The 22,480-nt window shown below is 52.2% G+C and overlaps 1 protein-coding gene across 3 annotated transcripts; it reads right to left on the bottom strand.

Moving 5' to 3' along the window:
• Positions 1–36: 36 nt before the first annotated feature.
• LOC111846792 (E3 ubiquitin-protein ligase arkadia-C-like) lies at positions 37–20,957 on the bottom strand. Of its 3 annotated transcripts, XM_023817374.2 has the most exons (15): positions 20,745–20,957; positions 20,547–20,638; positions 13,542–14,502; positions 11,399–11,525; positions 7,497–7,654; positions 7,190–7,390; positions 6,753–7,087; positions 5,317–5,566; positions 4,275–4,557; positions 3,623–3,748; positions 3,331–3,448; positions 3,130–3,210; positions 2,948–3,043; positions 1,926–2,029; positions 37–1,438 (listed from the first exon to the last, which is right to left on the bottom strand). In XM_023817374.2, exons 3-15 carry the CDS (start codon positions 14,386–14,388, stop codon positions 1,321–1,323), a joined length of 2,844 nt encoding a protein of 947 aa, XP_023673142.2. In that variant the 5' UTR covers positions 14,389–14,502; positions 20,547–20,638; positions 20,745–20,957; the 3' UTR covers positions 37–1,320. The 3 variants fall into 3 exon arrangements, with proteins under 3 accessions (XP_023673142.2, XP_023673139.2, XP_023673140.2); XM_023817371.2 differs by having other exon boundaries at positions 20,547–20,957; XM_023817372.2 differs by having other exon boundaries at positions 13,542–14,499; positions 20,547–20,957.
• Between the last annotated feature and the right edge of the window lie 1,523 nt (positions 20,958–22,480).

The raw sequence follows: 22,480 nt of genomic DNA, 5'->3' as shown, positions 1-22,480 counted from the left end.
AGTATACAGTATAATGTATTAAATACAAGACACAAATAGTTTCCTAAGTTTATTAATATATTTTTAAAACTAATATAAATCCCTCAGAAATCCTCAGGCCTTCAAATACATGGATTGCGGCCACACAGAACAGTATTTCCATTCAGAAGGATTAGTTTCTCAGGAATCGGAGAAGATTCACGTTTTCACGTCACTTTCATATTCACGGGGCCGCTGTCACGTCGCATCTTTCGATGTGCAAGTATATGCAAGTTAACTATTGGAGAATAATAATAGTGTTTAGTTCCCGGTGTCAGCGGCAGGACGCTCCTGCCGGTCCAGCAGAAAGGGGAAGGCGGCACATCGGGACAAACAGCAAGACGACCAGATGGAGATCCATTCGAAGTTCGTCCTCAATCAGCTTGAAAACGGAGATGGCATGAAACCAGCGACTGCAGGCTGAGATCACCCAGGGAGCTGGTGGATCCACAGGCAGTTCACAATGTAGGGAAACCCAGAGTAAAAGTCCCAAGAGCTCATGCCGTCCACCTCCCTACAAGCTAAGAGGAAGGGGGGGGGGATTTAAAAAATGACCTTGGGAGAAAGAGCACTGAATGCTGGGGTTAGCATGTAGAAACGGCTGTACTCAGTTTCATGGTTTTCAAGTCGTTCTTTCTTGATGAAGCACCAGGCAGCGAGACTGGGTGAAACACTGACGCGGCAACACTTCGGGCCGCTGGTCCTATTTCACCCCCACCACAAATCAAGGAATGTCAATTTGTTTATTTCCTCTGAACCTCGTCCGGCAGCCCGCGCTCACATGGTATATGACACATACACAGAAACTGAACAAAATAACAATCACTGATCAATGATTCCTGCAGTGTTAACAGACGGACGCTAAGCTCTCATTCGCTCCATGTACATCGCAATGCACCGTTACATAGAGCAGCGCCCTCTGCCTGCCAGTTCAGGCCTGGAGGAGCCGAATTCACCACATGTGCAAAGAAATGCGCAACACATAACCATGCAAAAAATAACACACACACAAAAAAAAACAAAAAAACACAAAATTGACACTGGGGAATAAGGAAAGCTACAAAAACAAGACCTTATAAATACATTTCAATTTTAAATCTTTACTAAGGATGTCATTCCGAGCAATACTGGTGTCATGTGACAGTTGGCACTAAGTTCGATGCTCATTTATCCTCTATAATTTCGGACTGTTTCCGAATCGCCGTGGGTGCTTCCTGACATCTTTGGTTCACTGCAGTGCTGACAAGAAAACGAGGGATGAACGGACGACTAAAGTCAAACAGAAAGGCCAAGAGGATGACATCAGCTCTCCGCGGACAGCTGGGCCTCGATGTCCACCCTGCAGATGGGGCACTTCTTGTTGGTGAGCAGCCACTGGTCCACGCACAGCTGGTGGAACAGGTGCATGCAGGGAAGGCGTCTGCAAGAACATAGGAGAGAGAAAGAGGGAGATGCCCAATCTAGATACCAACATGCTGTTTCCAAGATGAGACACCAGAGGGCAGAAGAGCCCAAAGCCGCAGAATCACAAGAAATCTCTATCCAGGGCAATCATTTCAACTGCAAACCACCAACAGAAAAGACCTTGGCTTTTCTTTCCCCTGGAGAAATACACGTCATTTTCATCCTTTAGTACTCAAAAACATACACTTCACAGAAGAGGGGAGGCTTTCCACACAGTCCCTGATTACAAGGTGACAGTGAGAGGTTCAGGTTCTATGACAGTACTCCTGAACTACACAGCTGCTTGTGTTGTGTAAAGCAAAGGGGATTTTGAAACAGACTACGCCTGTATATGAAGGTAATGCGAGCACCAGGCAGGCATCCAGCCGGGCTCTGGATGGCATGTGCACCAGGGAGGAGCCGAGTCAAAGGGCCGTCCAGCGCCTGTGGATCCTGGGTCGTACCTGACGTCTTCTCCCTCCTCCAGGATGGAGAGACAGATGGTGCATTTTTCCTCCGTATCCTCCTCCATCCCCTCATCACCATCCTGCTTGCTGTGCAGTTTTCTCTGCACAGGTGAATGAAACGGAAACGAGTCAGCCTGGGCTAATGGCAACACAGTCCAAAAAGAGCAGATTCATAAGGGCAGAAAAGTTCAGTGTGGGGGGGGGGGGGTATCAACAATTGGGGATAACATCACAGGCAGCAACTGTACACGTATAAATACAGGCCAGGGAAGTATGCTGCACCACCAACCCCCCCCCCGCCTCCTTTCTCCTTCCTAATCTCCAAACACCACCAGGACAGAGCAGACAGAGACAGTGAAGGCCAGGAATGAAACCGCATTCTGCTCAGTGTCCGCCCACGCGGCTACACTGCCACCCCGTCCGCCCACGCGGCTACACTGCCACCCCGTCCGCCCACGCGGCTACACTGCCACCCCGTCCGCCCACGCGGCTACACTGCCACCATGTCCGCCCACGCGGCTACACTGCCACCATGTCCGCCCACGCGGCTACACTGCCACCCCGTCCGCCCACGCGGCTACACTGCCACCCCGTCCGCCCACGCGGCTACACTGCCACCCCGTCCGCCCACGCGGCTACACTGCCACCCCGTCCGCCCACGCGGCTACACTGCCACCCCGTCCGCCCACGCGGCTACACTGCCACCATGTCCGCCCACGCGGCTACACTGCCACCCCGTCCGCCCACGCGGCTACACTGCCACTCGGGCTCCACATCAGCACAGCCATGACTGGTAGCGAATGCAGTGAAGGCTGGCTGGATGGGTTGTTACTATCATTATAATAGTAATATACGCATTAGTGTGATACACTGTTTGTAATTGAGGTTACAACCAAAGTGATTAATGGTAGACTTTTGTTACTGTGTGGGGTATTCTCTTACTCAGAGGTGGTCACCTCAAACAGACAGAGACATGCAGAGGGATGCAGACACAGACACAGACAGACAGCCCCACTCACCTTCTTGTACTTGTGCGGGTAGGTGCATCTCTCTATGGTTCCCTGAGACGCACCGCGGTTCACAGTGCCCAGCCGCTCCTCCAGGTGCAGCAGATCCTGGGGGGGTGAATAGCAGGGAACATGAAGCATAAAGTGGAGGCCCCCTGGGACATGGGGGTGGGGGTTGGGGGGGGCATGCCTACCTCATATGAGCGTCCAAAGCCCGGCATCCTGGACGAGATGTAGCGGATGTGCGGGTAGCTGACATCCGGCATGCCAGCGTGCTGTGGGGGGAGCGGAGCATCAGACACGGCATTACGGCCCCGGATCAGTATCTCCTTATAGCCAAGAGCAGCATGGCGTCCCATCATGGGAACGCAGAGAGAGTAGAGGAGCAGCCTCACCATGAAGGGCAGCGGGAAGTGATGCAACCGGGGGGGCGGGTGGTAATGGGGCAGAGGGGGGGGCAGGTGCCCCGGAGGGTAGGGGGTCACAGTGACACTGGCATCAATCCCCAGGTCCCTGCCAAGATGGACACAGGCCTGAGACGCGAGACTCGCACAATTTAAAAAAAAGAAAAAAATCGAAAAGTACAAAAATGACACATTTAGAAGAGAACCGGCTACACAAAGCAAACAGGCACACTAGCTTACGCCCCCCCCCCCCCCCCCCCGGGGCCAGTGGGAGGGGACTCACCAGGCGGCCCTCTGCTCCGGCTGGCGTGGGTGTGAGGACATGGTCTGCGGCACGTGGATGTGGTGCCCGTGTCCGTAGTTGGGGTGCATCCTGTGGGGATGTGGTGGGGGTCGCTCGTGGGCTCGCCTGCCAAAGCAGCTGGATCTTAATGGGCAGGGCTATACGACACATGAAGCTGAGTGCGCACCAGCCCCCCCCCCCCCATTAGACCTGCGGGGCCACCTGCTGGTACTGCAGAGTGGAGAATCACAACACATGGGTCCCGAGAGCTCAACGATAAGCCCGAGTGGATTCAGGGAACGAGTCCAGCTGTGTGACGCCTGGTAAGTCCTCAACCATGCCTGAACAGCAGCACCCATATGAGCACCATGGGCGTGTGAATACCAACTGCGACCCCAGAGAGAGGCCCCGCCCAGAATAATCACGTGTGACTTTCAGAAGGCAGGTATTAACAAGATATGCTCCTACTACTGCTAATGCTAATTATCATAATCTTATCGTTACTAAATTTATTATTGTTGTTGTAGGAGCCTCTGAATTGTATGATTGCTTGTGTGTTATCCACTAGGCTCCCACGCAACTCAGACACAGATAAGTGGTTTTATGCAATGGATGGATGAGGATGAGGTTCTGGCCTCTGGGAGCGACTTACGTGGGGTGCTGCATCATCCTCCGCCTCTGGACCTCCATGCGCTGGAACACTTCATGCTGGTGCAGCCTCTGGACGGAGGAGCCCAGCGGGGCCTCAGTGGGCAGAGAAGGTGGCGGCACGGGGGGCATGGTGTGCCCGTGGGAGTGGGGGGGCAGGGGGGCATGGAAGGGGTGCACGGGGTGGGGGATGACGTAGTCCACCTGGGCTGCGGGAGGGGCGCTGCTGTGAGAGTGGGGGCAGGAGGACAAGGTTTGGTGGTGCAGCAGGCGAGTCAGGGGGCCATCTGCATGTCAGGGGAAGAGGAGGACACCATGAATCTACAAGCCACACAGTGCAGCATCACTTCTGCTGCTCGTGGACATAATGCATCATATGTCAGGACACTAGCGAGGGAAGCTAAACAGCCAAGATGACAGGACAGGCCGCCAAGCGCTGAGCGCCGGCATGCAGATCCTTCCGTATGTTTTCGCTGCATTTTAATGCGATTTGTACAAAAGCGCTGAGCACGCACTCCGTCACATCGCATCATCTGCTTGCCATGTCCGCAGCATAGCACGACGTGAAATCCCAAACCCCAACAGAGTTTAGAATTATTCACCATCTTATTCTTTGAAATGAAAACTCTCTGAGAAATAAACTCATGGAAACAAAGGATCGCTGGATTTCACAGTAAAGACAAAATTTTCCGGCACGACACACATCACTAGTCATGCTTTGAGTTCTCATCTTGACCACGCGATCAGGATCAGAGGAGCTGATAAACGTGAAGTTAAAGGCGATCTCCCCTAGCTGGGATTCCCCACGAAAAAGGGGTCCCCCACCAGGAGAAGCAAAGGAGCCAGACAGGGCTTTGTTATGCATAACAGGCAACATAGATACAGAATACAGCTGTTTTTGAGAAAAATTCCAAAACCCTCATTTGTCCATTAAATGGCGTATTTACTGATATTTGCCTCACTTGCTATTTTGGAAACAAAAACCTGCCAAATAAATGTATGCAGATGTAACAAGAACAAAACTATAAATGATGGCGCTCACTCACAGGGGGGGTTCACATACTGCCGGCATGACGACAGCTGGGCGGGGGCCACCATGCCGGAGCTGAAGGTGTCCATGGTGCTGGGCTGGCTGGCGCCAGCGGGTGGGGCGGCCTGCGAGGTGTAGAGGGGGGGTCGCGTGGAAGAGCCGGGGCAGCAGGGGTCAAAGGCCGAGGCGGCGTGGAAGCTGGTGCCGGGGGGGCCATTGGCCACTGACCCCCGCAGTGCGCCGCTGCTCAGGTCCACAGGCAGGGTCTGCGGGGGGGTGGGTTGGAGGGTATCCATTCACTTTCAAAGCATATTCCAGAACCCCCCCCCCCCCCATTCAGTCACCTCCTTCCTGCCATAAGCTCCTTCCAAATAATGGCCACCCACGCGTTTTATTAGGCAATCAGTCCCGATTAGCCAAACGGAGCTCATAAGCTGAGATGGGGGAGATGTGGGGGGGGGCTTGACATGAAGATGAGTCATTCAGAAAATGAGGAGTTGAGATTCCAATGGAGACAGCACATTTAAAAAGGCCAGAGAGATCGGCATGCTGGGGGGGGGTGCAGAGCCCCTCCTCCTATCCGGGGGGGGGGGGAATAGGGCTTCTAAAACATAAACAGAGAGAATCTGGCTGGCGCTGCAGTCACAGGGCCGGGGGGCAGTCAGAGGCCGCAGACACCCACCCATTTCATGCATCTCAGGACTGAACATTTTATCTCTGCTGCTCTTGGGGGGAGGGATGGGGGGGAAATGAAATAAAATCTGATGTCCTGACGGCTTTAAACACACGCAGAAGGAAACTGATAGGCCTCCTCCAGCAGAGATAAAATCAGGCTGAGAGATGGCGGACAGCTGCTGGTTCGCTGCAGCCACATTTCAAGCCTGCAGTTTAAAGGCACTGCGTGCAGTGCAATACAAAAGCTCATCTCCGTCTTATCTCTACCCTCCCCCTGCCAGCACAGAATGCCGCCCCCCCCCCCGCCTACGAATGACGGAGGAGGTGCGTTCTGGCCGTGGCACAGGGGCGGGAACCGCAGAGAGCGAGGCCAGCAGCGTTCATGGACCTCAGCGACGCACAGGCACGCGAAATGCATCCTGCTGTGGTCTCACTTATCTGTTACTCTGCCTCATTCCTCCAACACACACAGTTACAGTGCAGCCCTCCACCTGCTCGTAATAACTCACAAAATCTGCATTTCACACATTTCAGACACGCACGTATACCTGAGAACAGGCCGATTCTCTTTTTCAGTCATGTTTGCGCGAGTGAACAAAGTAGACGCTCTGCCATCTGCACCAAATACCCACCAGGCCAACACTGGGCAGATCAGTGACCGCCTCTGGGGTCCAACCCGGCCCTGAGTGAACACCTCGTCATACACTGGCTCTCTCAGCAGCACCCCCTGGCTGCTGTACCATCCAGAACGCCAGCTCCCTGCAGGGCTCAGCCTACCTGGTCATGGCACTGGCTGGCGGCCCCGCCTGCCGTCGGACAGCTCCCTGGCACCCCCACGGGCCGTTCCAGGGGGCAGCTGGGCTCCGGGAAGACGACCGGTGGCTGCGGAGGAGACGCCACACGGTGGTGATGGTGGTGATGTGGGTGGTGGGAGTGACTATGCTGGGAAGGGGGCGGTCCTTGCTGGCAGCTGGAGTGGGCGTGGCCCAGGGGGAGGTGTCCTGGGGCAGCGCCTCCACAAGGGGAGTGCTGGGGGCAGCAGGAGGGGAGACGGGGCATCGCTGAGCTGCCAGCCTCCCCAGGTACGGCCAATGAGCCTCTCCTGCCGTCATCTGACAGAGAAGTGAAAGAGGAAGAAAGCTGATTAGGTACACGGCAAAAGCGGCTACAGCACATATACCCTGCTCCCACCACGGCCAACGGGACCTCCTCACCCTGCAGGGGGGGCACAGCGATATCGCCGCCGTGGGCTTGTGTTCCCAGAGTGCTCTGGGGCAAAGAGGCGAAGGCAGCGACACGGCATGAGGGCCCAGGGCCGTCATGAGGGGGGTCTGAGGTAGAGGCACTGAGAAAAGAGGAAGACGACCTCATAGGCTGGGAGCTGGACCCGGAGGACGCCGCCGCCATGGAGGGGTCTGGGGGCGAGAGGGTACGCACACGGTCAGTGAGCGGCGCTGGGCCAGGTACCGCCGCGAGCGTGAACCTGGAAAGCCGAATACGGCGCTGTGCCCCGCCACTCACCATCCTCATCCACGGTGAGGTCCACCACCTCGCCCGCACTCTGCCGCAGCGGCTGGATGACAGTGGAGTTGCGGTGCCGGCTGCGGTGCTCCAGCGCGCGGCCCTGTGAACAGCTGGGACCCCACTGCATCCTGCCATGGCCACCTGAGGGGCGGGGCCTGCCGGGGGAAAGAACAGGACGACCAATGAGACGAGAGGCCACGCCACAGCAGGAGCAGAGAGAGGCCCGCCTGGACACAGAGGAGCCGAGACGCTCTTTCCAAGACACAAACACGGGCAGGGTTTGCGGGTCCAACAGCAGGTAAAGCCCTAGATCGACATAAAGGTGAGAGAGAAACTGTACAACATATTCCACACTCAAAACACACAATGAATGAACTGCAAAAATCTGCAAACGAGACCCACATGAAGGATGGGGTCCAGCTCAGGGCAGAAGATGAGGGGAGCATCATCAGGTCATCAATAATGAATCAACAGTAGGTGCAGTTTGGAAACAGTGATCACAGGGGGGGGGATATCAGCGCCAGAGAGAAGTGTATATTCACAACTGAGGGCACTAAACGAGGCCATCCGGGGAGGGGGGCATTACAGACACTTGGCGGGGCTGATACCCCGCACCACTTCAGGGTAAAGAGCCACATGGGTACCAAAGTGCGCGGGGGGGATATGGGTCCTCAAGGCACACTAATTACCTGCAGCTGCATTTCCCAGTGTGGCTAATTAACAGATCAATTAAATTAAATGAATGCGTGTGGCGTGTGTGTCTGTGACGCCGGAGAATGTGTGTCCTGTGGTCGTCATTCATGGTGCGCTGGTTGGCAGGCAGGCAGAGCAGGGGACCCTGCCGCCCGACCACAAGCCCCCCCCCCTCCCGACCCACACCCTCCCTCTGCCAAATGGTCTCATAAAGAAGCAAGTTACCATGTGGCTCTGGGAGGCCATTACACACAAACTGGGCAAGGTGTGCTGATGGCACAGGCTGGCGGGAATTGCAGACAGGGAAAGGGGCCTCTGACAGGCTGGGGACAGGGGGACAGAGTGCAGGTTGGCTGCAGCGCCGCCTGGCCAACACTTACGAGACGAGGTGAGCACCAGGCAGGACGGGCACGGCTGCTCAGAGGGAACATCGACACACTCAGACGCCATGTCACTACATTCAGCAAAGGGCAGCCCTCCAGGGAGACACACAGCGTTACTGCAGGGGAGCCGCAACACGCACGCCTACATCCTGCCAGCAGGGGGGGCACCACAGCATCCGACAGCAGAAGATACACTTCCAGATGAGGGTGCGCTTCTCAGAAGGCCAATCTGCTTACACCTTGCCATATCAGGAAAAACCGTCTGCTTTAAAATGGTGTTCCTCAGCTCAGTCCTTGGGGACCCTCAGACAGGGAGCAAAGACCGGGACTGACTGGGGGGGTTCTCTCTGAAAGATCAGATCGGGGGGCAAACAGAACCTGACAGCTGGCCGTAGACTGACATCAGCCCGGCTCCAACGCGACCCAAAGGCTCCAGCCTGCCTTGACCAACACCAACTCCCATCAGCCCTCTTATCTGAGAATACCCGAGTCTCCTAATTAAAAGCCTTTCTGTTCTCTGCTCACCCTTGGCACCACAGACGCTGTGTGCCATGCTGGGGTGACATCCTGGCTGTGCGATCTGTGTACAGACACACAATTCATACATTCCTATCATTGTGGGGACTCTCCATTCATTTCAATGGTAATAACCCTAATTCTATGATAACCTTGACCATTACCGATCCCTGACATTAACCATAAGTAACCAAACAAAATACAAAACATTTGTGGCTCTCCTAGTTTTTTGTTGGATTCACAGATTTTAATAAAACTGAGGTTTATATTGTGGGGACCTGAAAAGTGTCCCCACGAGCTAAAAATTAACAGGTTTTACCATGTCCCCACAATGTGGTTAATACAAACCTGCAGACACACAAACGCACACGGATCCTTGGAGTCCCGTCCATTAGGTAACAGAAATTAGGACAGAACCTGCCTGAAACAACCCATAAGCTTTATATCAAGGCTTCAGGCACAACAAGAGAATCTCGAACTCAAATCCATAACTGGGATAACAAGTCACAGACAGAAATAGTAATTTGCCCAGTCTAGCTATATGCTGGGTCTCTGTAACGAAAGAGAATCTCTCCCCCAGGCAACACATGCTCTAAATGCATAGGTGAGGAGGTCCGAGCCTTTGTAAGAAACACCCCAAAAACATTCCCTTAAAATAATCTGGGGTTAACACAGCTCTCTCAGGCCATATTTCTGAAAGCAAACGCAAACAGAAAAAACTGATGGGCTGACATGAAAAGGCCGACAACGATCATCCAGAGAGCAATTAATCGGGGCTGAAAGAAGGACACTGCTGGCAGCAGGAGAGCAGCTCACCATCAGAGCTATTTCTGGACACACCAAGCGGGATAATGCAATCAAGCGGGTGGAAATGATTTTAAGCGCCATCCACCAAGGTACCTGACTAACAATCATGCGGAGGAAGTGCGGCACTAATACAATGGGAGGTAAAAAAGAATAAACACCCAGCGATGAGATTCCGTATCCCTTACAGCAGAACACATACCATCTAATTCGGCTTGAGGTCACAGCACCCCCCCCTTGATGGTTCTCCACCGTTTTCTATGGCAGATGGCGTTTTGGCTTAAGAAACCTACCTTTTCACACTGGCCAGTTCACACTGGCTTCTCCTAGGACACGAGTGTGACCTTTTACCAACCCTTGTGAGAAGCACATACACAACAGGCATTTTAGCATTTGGGGAACAATCCCCCCCCCCCCCCCCCACCCTCGGTTATAAGATAACTGAACACTGCAGTACAATAAAATCCATTTGATTGCACAGAGCACAATACATACACAAAAACATGAAACCATTTACACTGTGGTCAAAAGTTCAAGCAACCCCATGTTTCTCACATTTCAATAAAATGAGTTACTGTTTCCATGTGAGCAACAACCTGAGACCCGTAGAAACAAAATTTCCCACTTTCATAACCAAAAAGACAACGTCAACAAAAACGGAGTGGAAAGTTCATTTCCACAATTATGTTTAAAATCCACTGTCAGCTGAATCAAAACTGCACATTTAAAAATCATTTAAAACAGAGAAGCAGACTTCTAAAAATTCTGTAGCCAAAGTAAAGCAAAAGCACTCCCCTCTATAATGGACTTAATGAAATTATTAAAAATAGCACTCACCATAAAATACTATGTTGATTGGCTCCAAAGTACATAAACACAGCGTATTACAGATTAGTTCGGAAGCCAGAAGACCAGCGTTTTTAAAATTAGGACAAACAGACATTTCACTGACTGCTAGCCGATTCTGCTTTAGTATCCAGAAATGGCCTACGGGCAGAACGGCCTACGGGCAGAACGGCCTACGGGCAGAACGGCCTACGGGCAGAACGGCCTACGGGCAGAGGAAGGGGGTCCTCATTGTATGTTACACTTCGGCATTTCATTTCTTGATTAATTTTGATCTGTAAGTAGAATTTATCACACGCATGGCACGAGGAAGCGGACCAAGTGAGTATGGTCATTCTGCGGGAGTACACAGCACTACAATTTTGGTGTGTAGCTACAGTAATTATTATAACTGCAACTCGCCCATGGGGGGGGGGGGGGGGGCAAGAGGTCCGGCTGATTAAGTTAGTGATCAACTACTGACAGACAAACAAAACACCAGAAGTGATAGGCGTAAGGGAATGGTCCAATGCGGGTCAGACAATGCAGTCAAACGCATCAAACATCCTCTGACAGTCAGGCTTCTTTCGTACTGGGAGACCTGGTTCATTGGACGTCCCTCATCAGCAGCGCCTTCACCCCCCCCAGACAGTCACAGGGGCAGGCGAAAGGGCTCACCTGTAGCCGTCTCCCACGGTGACAATCTCCACCTCGCTGTCTGTGGACGTGACGTTGATCTCCTCGCTGGGCTGTACCAGCTGGGTAGAGGTGGCCTCGATCACCACCACGTCTTCGTCCAGCGGGCCTGTGATTGAAGAAGAAGGGGAGAAAAAAAAAAAAAAAAAAAAAAAAACTTACTGGGGGAGATCTTGTGCGACAAACAGGTGACGATGTTCACCAGGAAGCCAAACATACATACGGCTGCTTAAACATTCTGCCTGGCACTTGCCACCAGCTGGTTCGGAGGCTGCGTCACCACAGGCTGATGCAGAAGCAGGCCAGGGCACCACTAAACTGTGGGGCGACCTAACGAAGTTAGTGTGTAAGACCCTGGGGAAATTCCACCCCCCCACAATATGAAAGCAGCCGTCCTTTTTACTCAGGGTCCCATGTTTGCCTTGAAAATGATCTTGCCGTGATGTTTGTGCAAAATCTCTAACCTTAAAACCCCCCAGCATCTGACGTAATGGCTTAAATCAAACCTAACTTGGAACAGAGCCATCCTACAGGAGTCTGCGCTTCCCACAGATAGCAGAAATCAAACTTACAACTGTGTGCCGAGGCATGGGGAGACCAGGGCCCCTGCAGGGCGCCTCTGGCTCGTCCCCTGCGGAAATGTTGCACAGGAGTCCCTTGGTGACACTCAGAAGAGACAGAGTGATCACAGGAGCAGGAAGAGACCCCCCCCCCCCAAGGAAACCAGCCTGGGTGACAGACATGGCACAGTGATGACACCCCCCCGAGACCTTTGTGGGACTCTATCTTCCCCACCTGTTTCCCATGGGAAAAAGGAAAAAAAAAAAAACCCTCCACCCAACATCACCCGACTCCCTCCCCTCCCAATGTCAGAAGAACCAACAAACATGGAAACAACCTCAATCTGTAGGGAGCACTGCCTGCTGTGGGGGGGGGGGGTAGCAGAGCCAGAAAAAGGCAGCTATTCACACAGCAGTGCCCTTTGTCTCCAAGCCCCTAACATCGCAAAAGCCGACCCGCAAATACCATGCGGCCTTTTCCAAAGCGACACCACTATGCGTCAGTGTCGGGGGTGGGGGCAGCCCCACAGCAATCACTTACAGCGGTGACACGCAAGGCAGATGGACCAGCGGACCTTGCTGGGGGGCAGGGGTGGGATAGAGCGATATGAGATTCATTGTGTTGACACCCAGAGACAAGCACATTTGGGTGCTGGAAATTGACATGGATAAACACAGCATTCTGTAACCATAACAGAGCAGTGCACAGAAGAGCCAGCTGATTGGCAGGGCTAGTGGCAAACGCTGATGGCAGGGCGGTGCAGCTTCATTAATAATGATACTGTATATTCAGAAATACACAAGGCACAGCTGCTCAACAGCAGGGGGGGGCACAGGGAACAGCCCTCTCTTTGTCCGATTGTTCGGCAGGCTATGTGGTGAGTACGCACTAAATGCCTTAAACATCCAAACAAACTTGGCTCTGAAACTCAGCACAGCAGGACGCATCTCCCAACAGAGAGGGGGAACGGGAAGGAGGATGGGGACAACATGATGGGAAGACCAAGAAGGTGCAGCAAGGCCACCGATACGCTGGCGTTCCTGATGATGCCGATTTCTACTAAACAGAATTGCCGTGCATGTGCCCTCCTGCTGGAGGCAGCACTGCGGCGACGTTCCCCATCCCACACCTCACCACCTGACACGGCCTGAGCAGAATCACAGCAACGTTGCAGCATGAGAGCGGTAACTAAATTAGTTAAGCAGGAGACATTCTTCTAAAGACGTGCAGGAGGAGCATCACACAGTGCTTACGCAAAGTCCTGCAGTGTCAAAGAGGCCACACCGCTGAGCAGACAGAGCAGGCCTGGCTACCCGTCAGCTACCCTGCAAACACGCGCCCCCCCAAACCCACTTCCTGACATATCCTCAGCTAGCAGCCTCGTTCAGGTCTGTTTACAAGATAGCTGGAGGTTCAGAAGCCAGTATAACGGCAAACAGGAGCCAGCAGGGAAAGATTAGGGAACACTGTCGGCTTGAGAGAGCACCCCTTTCAGGCCACGAAGAGGCAAACTCCTAGCTTGCTGCGTTTCAGGAGCAAAGACGCCGTGCGGCTGGATTCTCACCTGCAGCCACGATGGCGCCATCGGCATGGCTGCTGCTGCTGCTGACGTCCACGTAGAGCTCGTCCTCTGGCCCGGTGAAAGACGGCGAGGATGATGAGGAGTCGTCGCTAGTCAGCTCCTCGCTTGAGCTGCTGCTGCTGCTGCTGCTGCTGTGCAGCAGGGCGTATTTCCTGCGGGCGATCACCTCCCGCTTCCTGCGCTGCAACAGCAGCCGCTCTTTCTGTCGGGGGGTCCGTGGGCTGACCCCGCCCACCCCTGTGGCCACAGCCCCCTTCGCCACATGCTTTCGGTGGGTCAGGCAGGGCCGCTTTAGGAGCACGGCCTCCGCCTCTGGCTGCGGCCATCGGTGGGTCCTGCTGCCCCGTGTCCGCCCCAGAATGGCATGCGGCCCGCCGGTGCCCCCTGCTGGCGCTGCCTTTGACTGCTGCGGCTGACGGCGATTCTCAGCCCTCGGCCCCACCCATGGCGCTCCGAGGCCCTCCTCATCCTCAGAGCTGAGCGTGTCCGAGTCCCCGAAACGTGGGCTGGACGAAGGGGACGACACGCAGTCGCTGAGGGAGGACTCCAGGGGGCGCTCCTCCTCACTCTGGCCCTCAATGGGCACACAGTCCGAGGGGCCCGCTTGCTGGCCCCTGCGCTTCTTACGCCCGCCAAGGCCCCTGCCTGGGTCTGCCTTGGCTGCGTCCTGCCGGGAGTCAGTACACAGGGGCGCCAGCTCGCTGCCTGCCTTGGCCACAAGCTCCACGTCCCCCACAAAATCTTTGGCCTCCACAGGCTCCGGGCCAGCCAGCGCCCCCTTTACAGGGTCACATTGGCGCATCGCGCTGGGCGGTATGTCGCTCTTCATCCTGGCGGGGCTCCGGAGATGCCACACGCGGGACGTTGGCACCAACTCCTAGCATTCCATGGGGGGGGGAGGGGTCCCAAGACGGGGCAGAGGGTCCGACTCCACCCACACCTTCTGGAGGCAACAAAAAGGAGAAGGCAGTAAGAAACTGAGCAGCTTAGTATCATCATAAGTAGCAAACAGACCCATCAGAGCTGGACTTAATTACAGGCATCTCATCCTCTCTTTGAAGATTTAAAATAAACTCAGGATGAGTAGTGGACACCGAAAACCGAATTTGCTTGTGCTGCTGATTAATTTGTGTTCATGGGCAGGTGGAACATACCAAGGGGCCAAGCAACGGCCAACAAATCATCCACACAGGGGCTAATGTAATGGTAACAACCCTTAAGACAGGCAGGGATGCAAATGACCTGGTCTGTAAGGGGTGCTTGTGAATTCTGTTGAAGAAAAACACATGATAGTCTCAAACTCGGCCATCGGCATTATATCCACGACAAGTGACCATTACATCACCGCCGAACACATCAGCCAGACTGCTCCTGCTGCAAAGCAACGAAACTTCCACTTTCATGCCTTCAAGGCAAGAACTCGCCTACCAATCGGCACGCAAAACGGCTTCTGCTCTTCGCGTGCCACAAACAGAAGCCATCAGTCAACTCCGCCGGCAGACAGGAAGAGGAACAGGAGTGCTGGAAAAGCTGCTTTTACCTCGCAGACACGAATATGAGCACAGCGATGCACCAGAGACAGCGGAGCACCGTGGTCACGTCTGATATAAAACCCCAAACAGAAGAGGCAAGTGATGCGGAAGGGCAGTGAAGAAAGTGAGGGGCCAGTGTGGGAGAGAGGCCCACGTCAGCTGTGAGGGAGCAAGCCAAGATCCCATTCAGAAACGGAGAACTCAATTCGGACAAATGTGGGAAGAACAGGAAAGAGCAGCAGCTCTGCCTGTCAGATGACAAACATCCACCCGCAGCCTCCAGAGACAGCCGCCCCACCCTCTCTGTGCCGAAACGGGGGGAGCACCATGCTCCACTGGAATCACCTCAAGGCCTGCCATCTCCCAGCTCGTGAATTATGAAGGCGGCCATCTGTCTGAGGAGTCCACACTGGCTCCGGTATTGTGGGGCGACTGTAAGGGTGGGGCACTAAACTCGAGAGACCCAGGAACCCGAACAATAGAAGCCCAGTTTCTACATATTTTGGCTTAAACTGACATGCCTAATCTCATATCTGTGGGAAAGCCGTCCCAACAGCCACTCTGAGAATAACACCACCAAAGTACACAAATGTAACACAACCCCTTTAAAACCAAAAATCTAGCTGGCCTGACTGTTTTACTGTAGTATTACTAAATGTTGGTAATGAGTCAATAATTATACTGGTATGAAAACTGTCTGCTACCAATGGCGATGGACCGAGTAACGACTCTGCTCTGGTCCGGACAGCTTCTAAATGTCCACGTTTGCCTCACAATACCGGCAGGCGAGCAACCAAAAAAAAAAAATCTATAAAGAATGGATGTTGTCTCTGAGCACCAAAGGCCAGTTCTGTCATCACACGGTCCCCTAGTCTTGAGCCAGACGGCTTATAAATTAGTCCCTGTGAAAGTTGTTCATACGGACTAAGATATCGTTTTAAATTCAGCTTTCATTTAGCCGTTTGACGCAGAAGCTACTTTCAAAATAATTAAGCCAATTCTGTCTGTTCTTTTAGTAATATTAACTATAATACATATTAATGTAATATATATGGTAATGCATAAAACTACTGCAGTACAGTAATTCATTGCCGTTAATAAAATACTATTCATATTTGAACACTAACACTGTAAATAGCTCCTAGCTTGCAAGTTACTGTGAGTCATTTAGAAGGCATATTTATTAGCTGAGAATTGAATTATACAGTAAATAATTTAATCTCGCACCACCATCTTTGAACACCTCACTCCTAGAGCAGATATTTACCAGGGAAACTTTGGAAGCAGCATCATGACGTAGCGCTAGAGCCCAGCGAGGGTGCGAGTTAGGGAGCAGCTCCAAGCCACACGCCACTAGTAGGATGCCGCAGCCGGGTGGTGTGTCACACGGCAATAAACTGCGTATACACACACAAGCCAGGGGGTGCACATGAGATTTGCTGGGGGAGGCAGAATCTTTCCAGTGACAGTGACCATCACTAGCTGATGGGGGAACTGACAGAGCACACCCAGATCATAGCAGCGTCAAGACATCTGATGCAGGACCCGCGTGGAGGGGGGGAGGATGAGTAACGTCATTTACAGCCCCCCTGGACAGCCATCAGTGCATACCCCTCCCCCCTGCCCCCGCGCAATGCCTTCCACTAGAACAAACCCTGCAGTGTTAGCATCTGAATCTTCTGACAATGTAAACAAATTCAGCCCATCAGGGGTGGGGGGGGGGTGGGGGATGGGTAGGAATCTACCACCTGAGCTGAGACTGGGGAAGTTAAACTGCAGAGAAACGGCCCTCAGGAGACCAGTATGCATGTGCAGGAATGGAACCCCAAGGGCCATAAGCACCCCCCACCCCGCCGCTCTTTGTAGTTTGTGCTGAAGCGGACTGATGGTCCTGGAGTAAGGCTGTGTAACCCGACCGTGGTGCCAGGTATGACCATGACAAAAGATGATCCCTCACGTTAGTCACGTGAAGACCTGCCGCTGCGGTCAGAGGACCCAGAAGGCTCAAATGCCAGATATGGGGTATGCATGGCCTCTGACAGGGAGAAGACGAGGATCAACGAGAGCCACACATCACGACAGGCACCAGGACTTTGGGACGAGCCGTGACCAGAGGCCACAGAATGCTTTAAATAATAGTGCATGCAGTGGGAAAACGAGACCAGAAAGGACACGGCTGCAATGAAGGGAATCCAAGCCGATGGGCTGTTATCATCAAGGGCAACGCCCAATAACACAAGACCTGCGACCGCAAGTTCAACGCCAGAATGGCAAACACACGCATTGGCACCTTTACAACCAACAAACTGGCCCACATCATGCGGAAATACGACTGAGTGACACACAGTCGGTGAAGGGGGACTCCTCCTCAGTCAGGCCCTTGGGGTAGGGGTGACAATCCACTGACAGCGATTCCATGGAGACCATAAGGAAAAAGCTGAGGAAGGCTGGCGCTTCCCTAGATTCGGCAAAGGGCTTAAGCTAATGGTGACCCCCCCCCCCCCCAACAGCCCTGAATGCTGCAGGCTGGTTTTATGAATGCATATTTATGGTAAGAGTAGTTCAGACATGATCAGTGTGTTACTACATGTAATAAACACATTCATCAACATCTGTGGGACTATATACGCCACGGGGCTACATAAAAGACATCACCCGGTTAGGCTGGATGTAAATATCTTCCTGTTTGACGATGTTAGTGAGAGCAACATATCTGCCTGGAGCATAAAAGCTACACGCACCAAAACATGTGGGGAAGTGCGAGAGAGAGCAGAAATACTCATGCTTTAAGAGGAACTTGCGTGTTGGCTCCTGTTACCGGAGACTTGGACGCTGGAAAACCTCCAGCATGACTTCCCTGCAAGGCCTGACGAGCCGAGGAGCCTCAGGAGCCGTCGGCAGTGGGGACAAGCTGAGGACGGAGGCCCACAGCACCGGGGCAGCAGAGCACCTGTGACTAAAGCCTGGGGGAGGGGGACCACCAACGTGCCCTAAAATAAGGTCTTGGCCATCAATGGCATAATGCAAAGGCAAATCATATTAATAAAATTAAGAATAAATTATTAAAATTGAGATAGGTGCTGTGGCTGCAGTGACTTATCAGCAAAGGAGCAGCGTTATGATAAAGTCGGGAGAAAAGACCCACATCCCTTCCTGGAAGCACGAGCTGAGTGAGAAGTGGGTCAAGGGGAAGCCTGAGGACCCGACTGCACACAGCAACATCAGCCAGAAAGAAGTAACCCAGAAAGGCACCTCGGCGAGGCAGCTGCGATCACAGAGCAAACGCAGCGCACTGCTGAGGCATCCAGTGCCACACACACAGGGGAGTGCGTGTGACTGTCCCCTCACAGGCACACGGCCCACAACCAGCATTTCAGCCAAACAGCCAACTGAAAACCGAGCAGCTCGTCTGGGACACGCTAGTCCCTGCAGGTGTGGATGACACCAAGCCACCAAGCACACATCTGTGATCCTCACCTGGGAGGGAATATATAAAAATGGCAATAAAAAACACAAGGAGATGAAGTCCTTACCTCCTCCATTCCATCGTTTATCCTAGCAGTCACACATTCTGATTGACCCAGCTGTGTCATAGCTAATGGCTCTCAGATCACTTACACTAAGAACACGTGCCATGTGCCAGCCAGCCATTTATAACACCGCTAATCCAGAACAGAAGCATTTTCATGCTTCCTGTACTGTTACGTTTATTACGCTGATACTGGGTGTAATATTTTAATTGGCCTGTGAGCCAAATTACCTCAAATTAATCAATTTTTCATAAAAAATCTCCCAGGAAACCACAGGTCTACATTAACATAAGGTCGATGTTTTGATGTGCTATTATATTTGTTTTAACTAAAGACTGGTAACAGAATGCCTGCAAATGGAACATTGCTACTTTGAATTACCCAGCTACTCTACATAACAATTGAAGCCCATATTGCCTTTTAACTGGTTCATTTCAGGGGGGTGAGCGGTTCAAATCCCATCCCCTGCTCTGCTGTGTGTTGAGCTTGCACCCTCTCCCTGTGTCATGCAGGTTTCCTGGTCTAAACTCAGCCTTGTGCCTAATGCTGTCCAGGATCGCCTTTAGCATCCATGTGATCCTGACTAGGTTAAGGGTTTTGCAGATGTATGGATGTTTAATGCCATCTTCATAGCATTTTGAACAGGTACTTCAAAATCAGAGTGAAAACTTAAAGTAACACACTAAAACGTGTAATGTGTGTTTTAGACTTCACATGTTTGGATTTAGTCTGCTGTAGTCCTAAGTATTCTAATATTGTCAATGTACATAACCTAAATATTAGTTCATCTGATTTTAATACATTTAATACTGTTTTGGCAATATTACCAGTAACCCCCAAGTACTCCACATAAAGGTAAAAAAATAGCACGCTTAAATGATTATGAAAATTCAAGGAAGATGGAAAAAATACCAGTTTTAGCAATTATAACCTTGCGAGACCAGGCCACTAAAAATCATCCTACAAACCCCTAATGACCCTAATTAACAAGTTATTCGTGTGTGAGTGGAGAATAAAACAGAGGCGGAGAAGCCCACGAAAAATGATTCCACACCCCGCAATAACAGCTGACCGGCGGGCTGCCTTCCTACAGCACGGCCGGTCCGCTCCGGCCTGTCAAGCGGGACCCAGCCGGGGCCCAAAGAGGCGTGGCCGTCGGACGGCGCGCCGAACGCGGCGAGGGCACTGGGCCTGGCCGCGTCCGCCTTAAGTAGCGCTTCCTGGGGAAAAAATGGCGTATAGACACACGCAAAGGTTTGCATAAAAGCAGCAGCCCCCGGTAAAATGGGCCCCGTTATTATACAGAGAGAAATGGCCGCGTTTATGCGCAGGGTAGAGGACAGGCGGCAGCGTCACGGACAAATGGCTAATCACTTTAGCTTCGTTAGCCGGCCAGTCCCTGACTTTCTCCCTGACAGCAGGTCCCAAACGCACCGCTTTCATTACGCCCTCGGTGTCCAGGCAGAGCAGCTCATGGAAAATAAACCAGATTCGTCGTATGACTCGCCTGGGGAGCCCGTTAGCCGGTTAGCAAGGCGACACCCAGGACGACAGTCACTCGCCAAGGCGGTCTGGCCTGTAAGCGGGCTCTGCAGATGAAGGGCGGACTAAATGATGGAGAAATCGGTGTTTCCGCCGCTGGCTGAGCGCCAACCACTGTTATACCCAGTTCCCGGCTGGTATCTGACGGCTACTAGCCGAGGCACCCAGCAGCTGACGTTACCTCAGGCTCACCGACACGGCTAGCTTGGCAGCTACAGCGGGAGCCGCCGAAGCCGTGCGGGCCAGAAACGACGCCGATTCCCGTGTTACACACCGACCCAGCTTCCATCACGAAGCCACCCTCCCCCTCTGCTTCCCCAAAGTGAGAGGAGCCATTCCGGCTCCCTCCCGGCTCTGCCGCCCCAGACCAGCCAAAAACTTACCTGTATAACGAGGCCTCAGAGGGGCAGACCTTCCCCCGCGGCTCCTGGCTAATTGGCGAGCGACCGCTGCCCGTGATGCTGAAGTATTACGGCTGGAGAATAAATGTCACCAGTCTGGAATTAAAGCCGACATAACAAAACCGGAGATCGAACTTAATCGAGCTATACTTATATACATCAAAAATATAATGTATTTACCATCACACACAGCACATAGCTGTGTATTTTATATGACGTTTAAACTGCCCTTTCTATACAACGACTGTCGCGCGTCTCATCGTCTTTTTATTCATAAGGCAGAAATGCGGGCCTGTGCTGAGATCCCCATTCCGGCCTGTTATTTATTCGGTCAGCCCTCCCTCCCTCTCTCTCTTTGCGCTCGGTTTGCCTTTTTTTTATCCCTAGACCTTTTGCCGATAGAAACTGTTCACGACTCTTTACGGCATTGCCACGCGCTTGACGGCAGCTTGTACAATAACACGGCGCAGTGTGCCCACTAGTGGAGATGAAATGAAGTAGCACTTCGGTAGGGGCTCTAAATGCTGAGGTACCCTATTGTTAAGAGAGCAATAGTACTATTACTACTACCACTACTACAACTGGTACTACTGTTACTACTACAGCTGCACATTATGCAAAGGACTTCCCCTTATGTCTGTCTTGGGCCTGTATCTGTATGGTGCCCCAGCCCTGGTTCAGTGTCTCCAGTTCTATTTTCACAGTACACCTCCTGGTGTCCTTTCTGGGCTCCACTGGAGAGCTGTGGTGGACTCCTGTTCTCTGGTAATGGTGTGTTTGATCCATCTCAAGTTTTCTGGCCCCCTGTTTTGTGGAACACAGTGAAATTCTTGTTCCACAGTTACCGCTGAGGGGACAGACGCATGGTGGGGACAGACGCATGGCGAGGAGTTGAGGACAGTAGTACCGCAGTGCAATAAAACATAAAACAGTGGAAGATGAAGGGTAGCAGATTATAGGAACTGGGACAATAATTATGCCATCTTCTTCTCATGATGATGGTGCCCATGCTGTCATTCTTGTATCTGGTGAGCAGTTCCTGGTTGGAGATGGTTTGTGGCCCAAAAATGTGTTGGTTACTGGTGTGGAAGTTTGACATTTTGGTGATGTTAATTTTCATCATTTTCCAACTCCAAGTTTTAAAGGCCCATGATATTTTACACAATGTACCAAGAGGTTGGGGACCCATAACCCTACAGGGTCTAGACAGCAAATCATTAAAAAAAAATATACGGACTTCCTCCATTGCACACATACAGAAGTCAGCTTGTCCAGACCAGATCACCTGGGAACAGCAAGAAAACCTGCAGTGTGTTGAATTACATCAGTTCCTACAGGTTTTGAAAACTTTTATGGCAACACTGACCTGAAATGTGTTCTTTGGAAGGTAACTCAGCCAGTCTGCATGCAATACTAGTAGACTGTAGAGCATAAAATGGTACCCCCTAGTGGACAAGAGGTGAATCCCATGTGGTCAGACACGTGCAAACCTCTTGTGGTAGTACGTTTACCAATCACCCCAAGCAACTGTCAGAGACATGAGCATCCTTATTACACGTTTTCATTTTATTTCTATGAATGCACAGCAAACATTCAAGTCTAAAGTCTTGTATAACCAGGGTTTGACATAACTGGTATGCATTTGCTGTATAAAGTAACGGTTATAAAGATATTAGAGCTCCTGCTGTGCCGGTGCTATAAGGCAGCCCCAATCCTGCCCTGGGCTTTTGCCCAGAAGCGATCTGTCTGAGTCACAAATTTTGTCACTGATACCGAGAATTCCCAACCACAGCCCTATTTGTACCCAAGATCAACCACCAGCACATTAGCCGTCAACTCCAATGATGCTGCTGAACATCTTTCACCTGCCACATTCCACGTTCCATCACTCATTATTAAAATTACAAGGAAGAAAA

Source organism: Paramormyrops kingsleyae, chromosome 13 (genome assembly GCF_048594095.1).
Source record: "Paramormyrops kingsleyae isolate MSU_618 chromosome 13, PKINGS_0.4, whole genome shotgun sequence".
Classification (NCBI taxonomy): Eukaryota; Metazoa; Chordata; class Actinopteri; order Osteoglossiformes; family Mormyridae; genus Paramormyrops; species Paramormyrops kingsleyae.
This window is presented reverse-complemented; position numbering and strand designations above follow the sequence as displayed.